General features: G+C 36.8%; 1 protein-coding gene across 2 annotated transcripts in view; it reads right to left on the reverse strand.

Annotated features, from left to right (window-relative positions):
• Positions 1-18949, reverse strand: part of POLA1 (DNA polymerase alpha 1, catalytic subunit) — a 194401-nt gene that overhangs the window by 107002 nt on the left and 68450 nt on the right. For both annotated transcript variants that reach the window (XM_071547642.1, XM_071547558.1), the window contains exons 27-33: positions 18868-18900; positions 17223-17315; positions 13817-14022; positions 12394-12526; positions 10729-10860; positions 8530-8704; positions 1164-1345 (exon numbers count right to left, since the gene is read on the reverse strand). In XM_071547642.1, the coding sequence (XP_071403743.1) occupies positions 1164-1345; positions 8530-8704; positions 10729-10860; positions 12394-12526; positions 13817-14022; positions 17223-17315; positions 18868-18900 (954 nt within the window). The remainder of the gene's footprint in view (positions 1-1163; positions 1346-8529; positions 8705-10728; positions 10861-12393; positions 12527-13816; positions 14023-17222; positions 17316-18867; positions 18901-18949) is intronic.

Consider the following 18949-nt stretch of genomic DNA (forward strand, 5'->3'; position numbering starts at 1 on the left):
TAGAACCTAAAAGTGTTGTGTGAACAGCTGAAATTAAGTTACTAGAATTCTCCAAAATATAAAAGCAATCTAGTAGGCTGGACAGTTACACAACTTTAAGAAAACTTTCTTTCAAGGTAACACTGTGGTGCTTTGAGCCATCTTGGCTAAATGGCCCCACTTTCAACACTAAATAATTCCAGGTGTAATGAGGGGGGGGTCGGGTGGGATTCAGTTTGGTTTCAGGATTTCTTTTGTTCTTTGGTGGTGGGGATGTTTTGGGAGTTTTTTTAAGGAGCCTGACACACACTTCTCTCCAGTTAGCCCATCTGCAAGTTGTCAAGCCTACATGCAATTAACTGTCTTATTTACAGCTGCAATGAACAAAAGTCAAGGATTCACAAAGTATCACTAGATTTGTCTTTTCCTCTTACTTGTTTCCAAAGACTGCTTTATTTTGATTCAAAAAATGCAAAACATCTGTTGTTTGTCCAAATTAACTTAAAATAATTACTTTTAATTTAGATAAAAGATTTATTTGCTTTGAGTTTCAAGGTTTTCCCTACTCTGAAGCTCACTAATTTGCTGATGACTAATACATACATAACATCGCTGAAGAGTTAAATACTTGGCCCTATTTCAAGTTGTGATCCAAGGTCAGAGATACATTTTCAGGCAGAACTTCTCAGCAAGAATGTACTCCTGTGACTTTTTATGTTCAAATCACAAAGACAGAAGGCAAGATAAACCTTACTGTCAAGAAGGGAGGTGGGATGTAGCAAGATAAACACAAGCTTAAAGAACACTTTGTTCCAATTAATATGATTTAGGATAAGACATTGCCATTGCTATACGAAAGTTACATTATATAGAGAACTGGAAGTTACTAAGGTGTTAAGATAAGGATTCCTTTAAAAAAGTTACAGCAACAATCATTCGTGACTGTGGACAAACAGATTAATGAAGGCAGATAATCTCTCATGTTCTGCTATACAACACAGCTGAAATGCAAAAATGGGAAAAATATTTCAGCACTATTCTATCAGCAAATATCTCTTACAGAGCTAATAATAGCAGGACTGAAAAAATATGGTACCTCCTCCTATCTGAGAAGCTGTTCTCTCTACACGTATTTTTTTCTGCCTCCCTGATGAACAGAAAGGAAACAATTACAAAAAACTAACCGAACAATCAAAGACATTGTCATAAATATTTTCTGTTCCGCATTTGAGGCAGCAAAACTTGAATCTTTCACAGTCCTTATATTTCTCCTCATCAGTGAGCTGAGCTGGGCCACCAACCAGGGCATCATTCTCCTCATCTTTATGGTAATGGTGATGGACTTTGAATTGGGAGGGATCCAGTCCTATTAATAAGAAACAAAAATTTCAAAAGACTAAGAGGTCAACCATGCAAGCAGGCTTATTTTTCATATGCTTGGTGAAGCAGATTCAAAAGAAAGTTACAAAATGTAAATTCAGAAGCTGAAAATCTCTCTTTAGCAAAACTTCCTCCACAGAACATAAATACATTCTATGATTTTTAACCATGAATAAAGGTTCACAAAACATGAAGAAAGCTTCTTACTTATCTTCTTACGCAAGATTGCTTTATAAATAAAACAAGCACACTGCATTATCACGGGAGTATGCAACAGAACATTTTGTTTTCTGAGGGAAACACTCCTAACAGATAGCTTTATTTTCTTCTTAAGATACACTGAAAATATTTCAATAAAAATGTGCATCGTTATTAAGAAGCAGTCTTTAAATCAAAATGGCAGCATTAAAACCAAAACCAGAGAATAAAAACCCCATTAAAGAAACGCGGGTGCACTGCTATTACCAACTCCTTCAAGTCCGTGTGCAACTGCCAACTCTGATTTCAATGCAGTGGTCGATTTCATTTTGGCTCAGTGGTTAACAGCATGTAGGTTTCAATCTAATGCAGTGGTTAAAATTCAGTAGCAGCATTTAAAACGGCAGCGCTGGAGACAAAGTGCTTTATTTTTGATTGCCAGAACTCAAGATTTGAAACAAATAAATACACAAAAAGATCCTAAAAATACCGATTCAACCACAAATAAGTAAATAAGCAAGTAAGCAGGAAGTTCGCTGCCCTAGCAATAAGACTGCCAAGGTAAACTTAATAAAAATCTACAGGTTTTTTTGTCATCCTTTGTCATGTGTAACCTTTTAAAAGTCCATGCATCTCATTTACAGGGGTTTTTTTGTTCACTCTAGCAAATAGCACATGTAAGGAAAAAAAAATTAATCAAATGAGCATGTAGGAGAAAACATTCAGATACCTATGGCTTACTTTATTATTAAGAAGAAAAGATCAGAGAAGCACTCCTAAAAATATTTTTAACAGATATTAATTAAGCCAAGTAACAGATCTCCATGTATTAATCCATAACTCTTATAATGTTCAGTAAAACATACAGTAATTCCTACAGAAAGTGCAACAAATATCACAAACAGAAAGTAAAGCTTACACTTACTCTATTGTACCCTGAGACTTACTGACAATTTGGAACAAGGCTGGGAACAATATTCAGTTAAACAACACAAATATTACTGGACTTGTAAAACAGCTGTGTTTTACAGGCAGATATAGATTGTCTTTACATAAATGATATGGCATGACATTTGATATGTCTGACTTTACTATGACTATTCTGAATTTCTGTTTTGCAGTCATAAAAGAAATTCAAGGACAAGTTAAAATTCCATTGCCAAATAAGTTTATTTGGTTCTTAATAAAATACGGGTTTCACTAATTCCATCAATTTTCCGAATTTTAATTTTGTCATGAGAATAACAACAATGCATAAGGGCAACAATTCACCTCCAAGAGGTTCCTAAACTTTTATTATAGTTCTCTACTATTCTTTAAAAGAATGAGCAAACAAAGCAGAAAACACTGTTAACAGCATATTTTATACTTCAACACAGACAGTACCAAACAAGAAAAACCACTGAGGTTTTTATCTGTTGGTTGTTTTTATTGGGTTTTGTTGTTTGTTTGTTTTTTAAATAAAAGAGTTGGTAACATATTTGCTGGTTTAAAAAAAAACAAGAAGTATGTTCTGTAATACACAGGTAGTAGATAAAAAGTTTAGAAAGGGAACTTGATTTCAGTAGTCAGATTTTGCAAAAATAACAAACTCTGCAGTAGGCTGGATTTAAAGTAGCAATGGTGAAGACAAAAATTCTGGATTTATTCCGAGTTCAGAAGTGGAATGAAAAAACATCAGTGCAACTTTCTGACACAGATATCATTAAAGTTGAGCTAGAAACCTATGCTTGGCTGGTTCCCAAAAGGGGAATACAGAGCAAAGTGGTTCACTGAAAAGATAAATTCTGATCTTCAGACAACTGCAGTTTTCCAATATTCAGCCAAAAACAGTGGCAGTAAATACACATCTGGTCATTTAGTAATAATTTATCAGGGGAAAAAATATTCATTGCAAGAATTTAAATTACACCTATCTCTGAACTTTCTGAGCTGTTTTGGGTGGAGAAAACAACAGGAAAAATATTGTGCTGAATCAAGCATACATCTAACTTTTGGTGTGCAAACAGCCACAGTGGAATAAAAGGGACTACAAATCAGGCTTTTAAAGAACATGCCTACCTTAATTATCTTGTGGAACTGGAACCTATTCTATCTATTATCTCCTTTCAGGAATAGTTAGTTGGTTCAATTAATCCATTTCAGCACACTAAGCTGGTATCCGCTTGGACCAGGTCACAGCAGTCATATTATTTTACTTGGTAAACAAAACAGGTTATCTGATTAGGTTGAGGAAAAAAAAAGTAGTATCTGGGTTTGGTAATTTCTAAATTAACAGGATGAGACTCATCAGTAAACTTTGAATTCCTCTTTTTTTTTTTCTTTTCCCCCGAATGACATCAAGAAAAAAATAAAACTCCAAAGGACTTTGACTTATTTTGGTAAGAAAAAATCTTCAGGGCTATCATTAAATTACCTGCACTGCAGGTAAGCTTTCCAGCCCCACCGACACTGCAAGGCTGATGTGGGACAAAGGAACGCAACACTAAAACCTGATGATGAAAGCAATGACACAAAGTAAATCCCCAACCTAAATCCCGGGACTTGATCCGGAATTATTTAACAGAATTATTAAAGCGTTCACTAACTGGGGCAAGCAAACCAGTTCACTCAAGAACCTGAAAACGGGTCATACAGGTTTTAGGATTGTTTTAAACCGCAGCATTCCCGCGGGTCTCGCGCGCCCTTCCCCGCGCTGCCCCGGGAGCAGGAGCGCGGCCGCGACGCTTTTCCCGGGATGCCGCATTCCCGCAGGAGCGCCCCACGCCGGGCAGGCGAGTGGCAGCGGCCGCGGCCGCGGCGCTTTTCCCGGGATGCCGCATTCCCGCAGGAGCGACCGCGGGACTTTTCCCGGGATGCCGCATTCCCGCAGGTGCGCCGGGACGCGCGGGAAGTTCCCGCCGGCACCTTTTCCCTTTGGGCATCCCGCGGGAGGCCGGGAAAGGGCGGGCGGTGCTGCCACCCCGCGGCGGGAGCCGCGCACTGCAGCCCCCGCAGGGTCCTGCCCTTCACTCATTGACGGCTTCAATGTTTCTGTCATTCACTCCTTGCTTTGGGTTCTGAACAGTCTAGAGCATGTCAAGAACACCCAGTCTGACCACAAACAAGAAGTTCACACACTTTGGGGTTTACTGGCCTGTGTTATGACTTTAACCTTAATTTCTTTCACTGTCTTTTCATGTCACTCTCTAATGTGAAGAAAACATCATAGAAACATAGAAACATCATAGAAACATCAAGAAAGCCAGAACATCATATAATTCCTGGCACAAGGAAAGCAGGACCATCCTGATTTCTGTCAGGAGAGCCAGAGGGGCTGCTGAACGCTATATTAAAGGCACCTATTAAATCACTCTCTAATAAGAAAAAAAAGACAGTTTATCTTTAAGACAGTGGTGGCTTTCCTTACAAGGAGCAGCTAACACACAGACACTGCATGGAAGGAGGAACCAACACTGGGAAGCACTCCTAATGACAAGCCTCATCATGACCCAGTAATGACTCCCTAGAATCAAACAGCCTTCCTAAGCAACATCCAAATGCCAACCAATCTGCAGAGCACCACCACCTGTAAGGCAGCAGCACACACCTCTTCCAGAACATCATGACACTGCCTAGGACAGCAGTCATCAGCTTCCATCATTTAGGGTAAACAATGTCATGCAGTAACAGCTACAAAAACACTGTGGGGTTAAATGACTCTGCTTCCATAACGTTTAGGTATTTGTGACAATACAGAAATCAGATGTGACTTTTCTTTGAGACAAGGAGCAGTATTTATGTATTAACAAAACTCCCCTTATTTATATATATTAAGATACTTGGTTTGCTAATACAGTTTAAAAGCTATAGGTGTCTTCAAGCTGAAGAAAGGTCTCCAAGCATTTAAGAAGATCATGTCTATTGAATGATGTAACTGATCAGATTGCACACTTTAAGTTTCAGAAACCCTGACAATCCTCATCTTGTCATGCTTTTCCTCCAGAACTTCAAGACAAAGAGTGAATGCAGGAGTATGCCCATGAGGTTCTCAATTTTAGGAACACGCAGACCTCCCACGATGTCCAAAAACAAAAGGCAATTTTCAGCTGGATTCCATAGTGAATAAATAATTTAAGGGGTTCTCTGCAATTTTTAGGTGTCGTTATTTGCTCCTGTTCTTCAGAATCTAAAATAGTTTAAAATAACTTGCTTTGAGCACAGGCAGAACAAAGACCTTTTCATCATTTTGATAGAAGTCAAGTTTCACAAGCAGAGCCCAGTTTTATCTAGTGGGACTAACACGGTGACATGTCAATGAAACATTAACATAAATTGTTTATGAGGTGAAACATACAGCCAAGACCTTTTTCCTACAACCATTCTCCCTATACAGCCACATGCTCTACGTAACACAATAAATCTGATCAGGCGAAGGAAGACATGACAATGAGAATTCAACAAAGATTTGGTCCACAGATACGATGCTCAGATATCCTCCAGAATACCATCTTTCTCCTTCAGAACAGAAAAATGTGCCCTTTTGCAACCAGATAGGAAAAACAACAGGAATTTGGATTTGCAACACAATGAAAATACTAAGTAAAAAAGCCCAACTTAGCACCACAGAACAGTAAACGTTTTCCTATTTCCTTGTTTTAGCAAATATTTTGTACCCTTTTGTATCTTACAAACGATTTTCAATTTCTTTGATACAAAACCACTTGGCTATACCTCCACTACTGCTAAAAAAAAGCTGTACAATAACTTCAGCTTGCAACGAGTTATGTACAATTAAGTGCTGTATATATAAACCTAAGCAGAAGTCTTGAAAAAGACCTGACTTCACCCTCAAGCTCAATTTAACCATTGCCAAGAAAACAAAGCTAGAGAAGGTGACAACATTTTTACTGCACAGCAAGGTAAAACTGAGCACACTTCAGATAAGATTATAATAGACACATACAGGTTTTCAGATGGCCAATTGTGGACTATTAATAAACTCTCAGCTGCATGATGCTATTACAGACCATAAAAGAAATTTTCATCTGGAACATGTTATAGTGCAAAAAGCACCATAGGCATTTGCAAATAGTAGGTGCTATCAAGTGGCACACAGTTCTTAACATCTGAGTAGTTAATTTAGGAGTCTGAAGGGATCAAGTCTTTTCTGAAAATCCAACCTGTTGTGAGGAACCACTCTGAATTTGAGCTAAACTCTACAAGACTAACAGTCTTTGCCAAATAAAATAAACTAGCTTCAGAAATCTTTCCTGTCTTTTACCTTACCAAAATACAAGTTTGCTGTCTATTTTAAACTGCTTCAACCCAACCAAGACTGCGTGACCTTTTCAGGCAGGCATACCACACAGTCAACCCTGACATCAAGGGAAAAGTTGTATACCAAGGCCTTGGCACATAATAAACAGAATGATTTGTATGGTCAGCCTGCCTGTGTGAAGCAGGGCTGACACCTCCTCAAGGCATGAGAGCTGTTGAGGACACAGTGCAACGTCAAGTGTCTCCAAGAAATACCTTTGCTGACACTCAAAAAAGAAAAGCAAAACTTGTGTCCTCTCCTCTCCCCCAACACAACCCAGAAATGGACATGGAAAAGCTGCATGTTACACAGACTGCCTTGGGAGATTAAGAGTCTTTCACGGCTGTACATGACCCTTCCTGAGAAGCAACAGGGTAGGAACTTGCACACATTTTAAGTACAGATTACAAGCTAATCCACTGTTAGTAAGCAAGCTACAGAGATGCAGTGACCCAAGCGAACAGTCCTGAGGGCAACTGGTTTTAAAGCAACCAAATCCTGGATCTTGGCCATTACCTAAACACAAAATGCTGATGACTAACTCTTCCTTTGAGCATTCCAATATTCCAAACAAAATAATTTCTGTAGGCCTGAACCTCCTGCAGACATGGGCATAGCATGAACAGTTTATTAAATAGACACAGTGCAACTCTCTAAGAAGTTTCCTTGTAGGAGAAGATGGAGAAGACAGTCTTGTAAAGAATTCAACAGACAGCACAATTAACAACTTTTTCCATGTCCTTGAGTAGCAGTTTTAAAAATAATGAACTAGATGTGGAATACAAATCTGTTTTTTTTCCGTTTATCAAGGAGATCAATCATGTCTGCTGGTGAATCACTTTTATGGAAGAAACAACACTAAAAGGATTACACACACAGCATTGTATTTTCAGGGAAAGAGACTCAATAGAACTGTTAACAAATTTTCAACCTTTCAGTCTTTCTAGGTAAGAAGCCTAGGGAATAGAGAAGAAAAAGGCCATCAGAGTTGGGCAGCAAAATCTCTAATTCCAATTATTAGACATGCTTTTAAAAGGTAAAAGAGCCCTAGCAAAAGCAATTCCCTTTTGCTCATTTGAATAAAACCTGGTAATTCTGTGGGTTACTAACAGTAGTCACATTTTTTTAAAAGTGCCTCTGTTTTTTGGGGACCACTTAATTCCTTCCTATTGAGCAGTTAAGACTGTTACTAAGGTTTCATGTTTCCATTATTCATTCACTGGGTCAGTTCTAGCAAAGAAGTCTTCACTTACACCCTACTAAAAATTTATATTCTTTCATTATGACTCCTTTTTCCCAGGGAAGATGCCAGAGATGCTGGAGTTTCCCTTTGACAAAATGCTAGCTCTGGATGCACCCTCCAGGACTCCTTCAGTAACTGAAGAAAATCTCAAAGACATGCAATAGTATTGTCATTTATCAACAGCAAATTTTTGCAAAAAGGATTTTAAGATTAAGTTCATGTTAATGAGCATCCTCTGAAAACCACTATTCTGCAGACACCATAGAAAAACACTTTCAGTCCACACTGCTTTTGACAGGGTGTGTAACACTAGCTATTGTTCAGTGTAAAAAGACTGATCTGGGGAAGCATTTCTGTTGAGAAACACATATTAAAACCTCTCACTTTGACTGTTTTAATTCTTTAAAGGAACTGAATTTAGAATACTTACCTAACCACGTTGCAATAAGAACTGAATCAATTCCCTCAATGGGCTCACATATTCTAGCAACCACTGGATGTATTTGCTGTGAGAGGTAGTACTGAGTATCAACAGTAAGATTGTCTTGCTTTTGTAACTGTTCTGGAGCATATGCTCGTTGGCTGGCACTGAGATCTGATCCATCCTAAGACAGGAAACACATAAGAAACAAAGTGTGAAAAAAAAAAAGTCTATACAAAGGATTATGCTTCAAATATTATGCACAATTTTAATGTAAAAGGGTTACACAATCGTTCTCTTTTGGTTGACTTATTATGCATCCAACACAAATCCAGCAGTAGTAAAAAAAGCTGCGTTGCTGATGCTGGCATCAACTCGCAAGTTCAAGAATGCAAAACCAGCTTGTATTATTGCAGCCTACACGTGCAAATCAGCACGAGTAGACAGAGTAAACAGTCCCATCTGTCAATTCTGAAATGCACAATGAAAACACATTGTAACCATCAGCTCAGTTAAAAATACACAGAGGGCAAGCGTTTTGGATTCACTTTGCACTAAACTAGAATTACCATTTTGCACAACAAGCAAATTCTAAGTGGTGGATATTAAAACTGTATCTGTTTTGCTATGAAGTTTATATTCTTTGAACCTATTAAAAAACCAAATAGAATGAATGGTCAGAAAATGGACCATCATTCATTGGCACGTGAATAAGTAACAGAGCCAGTAGTGTTGATTTGGAAAGGGAAATTCTAAAATATTCAGAAATACTGAAGGAAATGCATGGTGCCATCTCAAGCCAAGAGAGAAATACCATTTAGAGATTAAAGTATACATTACATTTCTCTCCAACTTGAATGAAAGAGGAAGATAAGAAGAAAATAATTCAATTTGGGAAGGCAATAATTAAATTGAAAACAGTATTCATGGAGGAATTAAGTATCAACTCTTAAGATGATAGCACTTTTTTGGAAAATGTAACTCATTTAGTCTGCAGCATTGTATTCCCAGTCCCCAACTGCACGAAGAAATTTCATTTTTAACGTGTGACAAAAATCAGAGCTGAACCTAAAGTACTGATTTAACAAGGATTCTGCAACAGAATTAATTCTTTATGGAGATAGGGTGGGGCAGGAGGAAGTACCACAATTCTTTTTTTTTTCCAAGTACAGTCTCAGTTTTGTCTTTTTTCAGCAAAATAAAACTAATGCATTAACATACACCACCTTCATTTTTTCATTTAACACCAGCTACTGGTTTCAATAGGGTCAGGAACCATGGACTGAAACCCCAGCACTAACAAAGACAGACTGCAAGCCATTTGTCCCTCCTACTCCTTTCAGACAACTTAGTATTCAGAACAAAATTAATTTAGGACTATTCAGCTCATCCAGCTGCTTTGCAAAAATAATTACAATGCAATTCCTTCAGCTCCCTTCTTTCAACAAGTATATTCTTCTCTTGTATTGTGCCACTGCTCAGCCGTACCACAGCCCAACTCTGCTAAGTCTTGGCAGCCTCGCCATGCCAGGCCAGGAACTCTTGATTTTAGTCAAATACAGTATCTTTCATCTTTTAAATAATGAAGGAGCTGAAAGAGTGGTCCAGTGTAGAAGTCACATTGCCAAGGTCATCAGCTTGGCCTAAGAGATCCCTCAGTCCATCTAATTCAACCTACACTTTTTAATTAGCAAAGCCAAAGTGGAGTATATATTTGTGAGATAATTATAAGCATTTGTAGGACGAACATCTGAAACCAGAAAGTTGCTCAAATTCCCCAGTCTGTGTATCAGAGCTACTGCCAGATCCAATGACTATGAATTGAAAAGACACAGGTTAAGACTGGAAATACCAATGACACTATTTAACCACCACCACCACCAATTACCTTTCCAAGCCTTCCAAGAATTTCCATTATTTTCTTCTACTTAAAACAAAGACTGGATATTTTCCTTAAACTAAGTTCTAGTTCCAGACATGGAGTTCAGGGAAATTTCATCAGCCACTATACAAAAATAGTTGCATGAGCTGAGCTGATCACAATGGCTCTGTAAAACTAAAATTAGTATAGAAAACTGACTATTTCAAAGTATAACATAACCTCACCACAAAGAAATGCCAAAACACTTTTCCAGGAGCTAGGTTGGTTTCCTTTGTCGTATCTCAAAACATTACCTAGTATTTAGGTATGAAGAAAAACATTTTTACCTGACAAATGATGTATGACACTGTGTCTCCTGCCTTCACCTTTCGGCCTCCTTGAGAGTTTATCCACATGGCAACATGCACATGTGGCAAGCTTTTCTTGTCAGGATAATCCTGTGGATCTTTTGTCAATGCCTAAAATATCAAAGGAGAAAACAAATATAACTAAGAGAAAAGTATTTTACTTTGGTGATGGACATCTCAAAACTTTAAAAGACATGATTAACACAGCAGCTACCTTCCTCCATCTATTATTTACAAGTACATCTGCAACAATAAAAAGTAAGATGAAAAACTGTAATAAACATATTTTCCATACATTCAGCCCTAGGTACCAGTCCTTCAAACTACTAATGAAAGGATAGTTTTACAAATACTGTCTGAAAAATGCATTAGAGTTCAAAACAGTTATAACCATAATGCAATTGTTTTAAACATTAAACTAAATTGAAGGTGAAAATATTACGCAAAATACAAAAATAGAGCCAGAGATTACCCTCTTGATCCTGCACCAGTTAAGGTCATAAAGTTAATCTGAATATCAAGTAGCTAAGTGTATTTAACAAGCTCTGTAGCAAGAGGATACAACTAAATTTAATTTCCATATATCTCATACTACTGAGATTCCACAATAAGTTTTTCCTTTAAATGAAATTAAATACTATGTTTAAATAATTACTGTCATCCCAAGTCTTAGAAACAACTTCTACATTTGACTTAATAGTTAAATACATTTTTTCTAAAGTAGTAAATCAAAATAACTTTAAGCATTTAAAGTGAAAATTTTTCTATGTCTGTCTTTTACTGGGACATTAAGTGCTCTGAGAGTATTTGCATCAGAACATTCTTATTTTTAAGTCAACTATAAAACCCAGTGACTTCTCTGCACTCATAGGACAAACTGAACATATTTCTTAACAGATTAATAGAAACCAAAGTCTCACAGAGCAGACAGATGTCTGACTGGGAAAAGAAAGAGACTTGGGATGGAGCACATTTGGGAAATCTCTTCTATTAGAAGCGTAAGAAGGGCATTTAATATCCAATTCATTAGTGAAACACCCTCCTAGCAGGGAAGGGGAGGCTTTCAAAGTTAAAAATACATGTTTTATCATCAAGGATTTCCAGAAATAAACCAAAACCACAATACTGTTGCTAAAACCCCTGTAGATAAAAGAGAGTATTTTACTTCTTGTTACAAGGAAGTCTTGAATTTGATCTCAAAATGACTACTAGCTTTCTTATACAGAGCTTACTAGGGAAATAAACTAATAATAGCAAGCTTTTATGAAGGTTTTCTAGAAAACAGAACATTTGAATCTTTTCCATTACATTCCTCAGTTTATGCATTTTAAACCTGAAATATAAAGTAAGAATTGCAGAGAAAACTCCTGATAACACAAGCCCTCATCTCAAAATTTTCAAAGTGCAGAATGAATGCAGGATGGGACAAGACACAAAGTTGTTACTCTGGGGCCTCCAGCCCCAGTAGGTATTTTTTTTCTTATATTGTAGAATCTTTGAAGTATGTCCCATGCTATGCAGTAATTCATAAAACTCCTGCTATTTCACAGCATCATAAGGATTAAAAATATTTTTATCAGCAGTCAATATATTCAGGAACAGTAAAGTTCCTCAGTGGTGAAAAATAACTGAGAGATCATTTACCTTGTTTATTTCAAACTGATTTACTGGGATCTGACCCTTGACCACATTTTCTCCAATCTCTATAAGTCGCCTTTGAATATTCTCCACAATTGCATCTCTGGGCTGATCAGACAGAATCTGACCAATTACATAGCTGAAAAACATCCAGAAATTAAGAAACTCTTAAGACATGCAAAGCAAAACCACTACAAATAGACACAATCCTCTCTTCCCCTGAGTTACCCCTAAAGAGGCTGAGGATGAAGTCTGATGCAAAATTTATAGAAATTTGCCAGGATATTTCACATTGTATTTTATTTATTTACTTATTTTACTAAAAGCCAATTATTCCAAATAGTTCTAATGCTAAATAGTGATTTGGAATTGAGTGCAAGTGGTTTCTATTTTCTGATCCCATATCATCTTGTCATTTATTATTCCATAGCAGGTATCTTCAGATGGGGGAGAAGAGAACATATCAAATCAAGTAAGCGAAGTCTTGCCTATTTCTGCAAAATGTGGTTGGAAGATCTACCAGCTGCAGAAGAGTTAGTCACTAAAGAACACTCTCAAACATTTGTATAGCTTTAATTACTAATACATTCCTAACTTGGAAAAATTTGCTTCTATTATGATGCATCTTTTCTTAGAAAATGCAAGTCTTAAGAACAGTAAGCAAGTGTGTGGTGTATTTTTACAGATGTAAAAAGTACTCAGTTTTGGATCCATTTGGGCCATGAGTTATTTAAGTTAAGTTTTCAAGAGGCAGTATACAATATGAGTCAGCTCCCAGATGACCACCTCTCCACTCACTCCAATTTTCCTTCTACAGTGCTAAATGCACTACCTCTATTGAATTTAAGCATGAAAATGCCTTGTGCAATGACACTTATCAAACTATCAACCAAGTATCCATCACAACGAAGTAGCAGAAGTGTCTCATTTTAAAAATGGAAGTGAAGCAGTCTTGGGGAAAATGGATTGCTTCCTCAGGCTGCACCCAATGAACTTCCAGCTTTATTAGAGGATGCTGAAAGAGGTGATCACTAGATCTTTATCCATCTTTGAATTAACAAACAAAACAAAACAAAATAAAACCAAAAAAACCCAAAACGCAAAAAACCTGACCTAGAACCTCTGACTCCAAACCATTTTCACAAGATTTCAGCTCTGGTTTATTAACAGTATATATAAAATTGTGACAAAAGCACAGCTTCCACAGAAGATGCAAAAGCAGATAGTGAAATTAGACATTTGGCCTTGCACAAATATAACCTGCTATGGATCAAAACATAACATTTACCATCACCTACAAAAATTGGCTAAGAAGTTCTAACACTCATATCAGTTACCAATCAGTGCTCTGAAGGAAACAGCCACGTGGTAGCAAACATTTAAAAAGTACATACTGTTTAAAAGAGGACAATGTCACAAAAAAACTCACTTTCCAGTCTCTTTTGCAAGATCACACCAGTCTCTTCGGACTATATCCAATCCTTTCAGTTCTTGTTTAGTTACATATTTCCCATCTCCTGTTGGTTCCACAGTCAGAGCAGCATACTTCTTCTTCTTTAACAACAGCAAGGACTTAAAAATTCCATCAATGTCAATTTCCAACAATTTGTAGAGCTTGTTCACTTCACTTTTGATCTGTGAATGCACCAACATTCAAACCAAATGCAACACCTTTGTAACTACACAAAAACTACCTTCCATCTCTAAGTGCATTATTCTTAAGTTTTAAAACAAGCAACATTTCAAACTGTGTGTTTGCATAGACATTTTACAGACAGGTAAATAAATTAAGTACACAGTAGTACCTATGAGCCACTATTAAAATTCAGGTTCACCCATTGCCTTCTGCAGGATTTACAGCTTGGTAACTCTGTAATAAAATTAAGCAAGGCAGAGGAACATGGGTCTGATGTGACCTTGCAGACAACTCACTCCAGCCCATTTCAGTAGGACAGATACTCCATCCAGGCCTCTCACATAAATTAAGTCAACAAGGGACTTCACTGTAGGGACCCACTTACTAGGAAAAGATAAGTGACTTCTTCCCACCCTCACCTTAAACCAAGGAGGGGAGGAAGAACTATGACTGCAGACCAGAGCTCTGTGTGTGCATGTTCAGGAAAAACCTGCACAAACAGGCAAGTGTTTATTTTACCCTTCTCCACAATATGCCCAGTTTTTTAATGGCCTTAATTTCCTTGAGAGGAAAAGGTGCCATTTTTCTACACATAGGCTATGTCTCATCCACATACAAAAGCTTTAAATGGCACTTGATATGTTGTCTTAATAGAGTACCAGGTATCAAGTGGCTTCACCTCTCTTACCTCTGTTCTAAGGGGACAGAATTGCAATAGCTCAGAACAGCTTATGTACCTTCAGCAACAGACTTGAGTTCCAGCACATATTCACCCACCTACTGGCTCAGCTAAAAGATTTTGCATTTTTCTTCCTTCATGTTTTTACTTCATGTTCTTCAATGGAATATCTGTATATGTCAGATGTCCTGCTCTGTGTTCATATTATACTCTTCATTTGCTTTCCTCTGCAATTTACTTGCCCTCTTGATTTTCAGTATCTCCCTATCCAGTCTTACCCCATTATTTCCAGTTCTGTTATCACAGACCACCAAGTATGAATGTTCCTTTTCTCACATCTTACTGAAGTTTTATACAGATTCAAGTTCTTTAGCCATCTAACACATACCCTCATTAAAAACAGTACCTTCAGCACAAAATCTCACTGGGTTTCTATCCAGCTTTGGGCTCAGATTACCAGTTTTAACCAAAACTTTCCTTACAGATTTTCCAACTATTTGTACACATATATGTGTGTACTTAATTCCTCTCACTTAGATCTCTATTTTCACTATTGCAGGAATTATCATTACTTTGACACCCATTGTATATTTATAAGCTTTGAAGGACATCATGAAGCAAAACCATTTTCCCAGAAGGTTCATATTTTCTTTCTTAAAAAAAATCAAGCAATTCCTTTGAACATTTTCTACAATTTTTAAAGTATTTTCAATTTTTTTCTTCTACATCATAATAATCAAGTGCTCAAACACCAGAAACAGTGCAGTTACTGAGTGTACTGGCAAATCTGATTCACAGGAATACACTGAAGGACAGGAGTGAACACAACCAGAGACCTGTGAGAAAACACGTGAGAGAACTCTCTCCAACAGAAAAACAAAATTAATCTCTTGGAGGAATGTTTTATCCCTGAAGGCAACCTATAAATTCACACTTTACATCAGAGCAGAGGTATATTCACCAACTGCTCTCACTGTAATTGTTTGCATTAAACCTGTGTGCTTTCCATACAGTTGACTAATAACAAAAAAATATAACTGAACATGAGATTTTGGGAAATTATTATGCAATGCAACAGTGACATTTCTTAGTGTTCCTCATCAACAGATACAATTCTTTATCCTGAATTGTTTTTATATGAATTATGCAAAACGAGGAAAATGTAAATTATAGAAGTGTTTGCAAAAACAAGGAAATATCTCTTTCCTGAGGAACAAACAAACAAACAAACAAGAAATGTGTGCTTGTTTACAGATGTAAGTTTATTCATTTCTATAATTCTCCTATTTTGTACCTAATTTTAATCAAAACATATCTTTCTGTCTGTTTTTTAAATTAAAAAAGTCAAACCCAACTGATACATAATACAGAAGTACATGGGATAAAAGAAACTTAAGATTTCACTCTTAAAAAAGAGTCATTAAGCAGGTAAGAAGTTAAAAAAATTATCTATCTTCTCAGCAAACCTGACTAAGACAAAAGCATTCAACATAATTTGCTGATCCTGTCAGATTATTACTATTTAATTGATCCTCTGTAACATTTGGCCATCAAATGGTAGCACAGGGACAAAAATCAAATCAGAATGAAACCACGTACACACAGAAATAGGGTAAGATTAAACTTTCTTATACACTACTGTATATACACAAAAATTATATAGTCTTGCATGTGGCAAACAAAGAAGAGACTGTTTTCTTCCAAGCCATCAGCCCTCCTGCTACTGGTTATGACATCAAGATACTATTATTTTTCTGTGCTCCTGAATGAATCTACTTCTCAGTGTAGCATGAAGTCAGAAATGTTCTAAAAAACCCAGAATCACTCTTGCCTTAAAATTCAAGGATTTTCATTTAATACTATACTGAATAAACCTTTATGCTTTGGTTTTTTAGTTTCCATAGGTCTTATTTTCATCATGATTTCTTCCATCTTTCACAAACAACTTCACTTACACCTTCTCTTCAAACAGTTCTGGAACATCTCTCGCTTCCCTTCCACAATTTCAGAGAGCCACAGAACTTTCACATTATCAATTGCCAATTGCTAATCAAACAGATCTCTTCTGTATTTGGTATCCCTTGGAAATCAGTATTTGAATTTACCACTGGAAATCTGATGGCATATTGAATGTAATACAAATTACTAAACAAAACTAAACAGAGAGACATCCTTCATGAGACAAAGTCAAAACTGCTCACATTGTGCTTGGAATTAATGTGGAGGAGGAATTGTATCTTATATTTTGGCTTACCAAATACTGAGATAATCTCCTGCTCATTTAGGTTTGGTGAAAAAAGCTATGCAATGAAATGTTTCATATAATTTAGCTTTTAAAAACGCACAGAATAGCAACACCTGAAAAAGAACACTCAGATTTTACTACTTCATAGATGCCACACATTGCCAAGTTCTTGTGGCCCAGTCTCTGCTTATGCCATGGAGTCCTCTCTTAATACTTTCTGCTTCACTCAGTGTAACAACACAGACCTCTGCAGGAAAGCTTTAAAAATTCCTTACCTTATTCCCCAGCTTGAAGACCTCATCCAAATTAGTGCTATTAGTGTTTATCATAATGGAATCTGTGTCTCCATAAATCACTTCAAGGTTCATCTAAATGAAACAAATGGTTTTGAAAAACAAACCAGAACCACTCCATCTTTTTAAGTCCCACATCATTTTCAAGATTAAAAAATATAATTATCTGCATACTACCTCTTAAATACTAAAAGTAGAAAAATGTAAAATTAATTTTTACAGCTAAGTCTGTCTATTTCATTAAAACATATTTGCATTTAAAGAGAATAAAGAAACCGAAACCACTGATAGGTTTTAAAAAATCCCACTCCTCAATTGTGTATATAATAGAAGTAGGTAATATCTTACTAAGTGAATACTAGAAAAATAAGTCAGAGAACAAGTCTGATCTTGGGAAACAGCAGGAAATCTGATCAGAAAAACTGTACTTCTAGGATAGAAGAAGATCATTTTGACTCAAGGACTGATTGACAAATTCAGACAAAACATGGAGCCAAAGTGCTTAAAAGACAATACCACAGTCAGGGATCTTATCCCCATTTGTAGCCATCACAATATTACTGGGGAAAACACACACAAAAGAGAAAAAATACTTAGATACTCTATTTCAAATAAACCTAGGGAAAGTATTGACTAGTGGGTAACAGTAACTGGGAATACCACAGTGCTGTCCAGGTCAGGCTGCTCATCTTACACTTTTTTCAGATCATACATATTTCCATCTTCCCACTTCCATCTTTTAACTTCTGCTGTAATCTAATTATCTGTATTAGTCCTGCCCTAGGCAGCAGATCCTTTGAGAAACATGGCACTCCTTCTGCATAAGGATTTAGCTACTATGACCTATGAGTTTTGTGTTCCCACACTGAACTACTGAACAATTACACCTGGAGATAAACACAAACACCTGTTCAGTTTCTTCTCTCCGACTGACACTTTGCCCTTCACATCACCTCTCATTCTGATCCTTGTAACAATTCAAATGCCCTACTTGGAAAAGGCTGTGTTTGAACACCAGCCAGACTTCCATAACACTCTCGGATAATGGAGCAAACTCCAGACAAAATAAGGCACACAAAAAACCCTGAGGTGCATACGAAAGGCATAGCAGGAAAAAGAGGGAAGAGAAAAATTGCCAATACCAGTAAGTAACACCAAAACAACTGGGCAGATAAATCTAGTTGCATAATATTTATTTGAAAAAATAAGAAAACCTCAAGTCTTCAGTGGTGAAAAATCAATGCTGTAAAAACTGCACCATGGCTATGTCCATGTTAAATTCCACATAGTGAAAAAACCACCCTGTGACACAGTTTAAAGAATGCCAAAAAAACAAACCATAATAAACCACTAGAACACATGGTGTAACAGGTCTGTGAGTAAACTCTAATTAGCACTGTTGCTAATTTGCTTGAAACAGTCACGCATAGGCTTCAAGCAGGGGCCAGATCATATCTGTGGTAGGAAAAGAAAAAAGCTATAATCCATTATGAAGGATTACATTCGTAAGCCAGGCATCCTAAGAAGAGATTTCAGGTCTGTTTGGGTAACAGTTCTCCTAGAATAAAAAAATTTCACCAGGTGTGCTCTTTAAGGGTTGTTGTTTAATGAAAATGCTCAGCATTACCTTCTGCACCATCTCCTTGGTATGCATCAAAATCTGAAATAAAAAAAATAATCAAAGATTAGCGTATGATATAATTACAGGC

The sequence above is a fragment of the Pithys albifrons genome, chromosome 1 (assembly GCF_047495875.1).
Source record: "Pithys albifrons albifrons isolate INPA30051 chromosome 1, PitAlb_v1, whole genome shotgun sequence".
NCBI classification, from domain to species: Eukaryota; Metazoa; Chordata; class Aves; order Passeriformes; family Thamnophilidae; genus Pithys; species Pithys albifrons.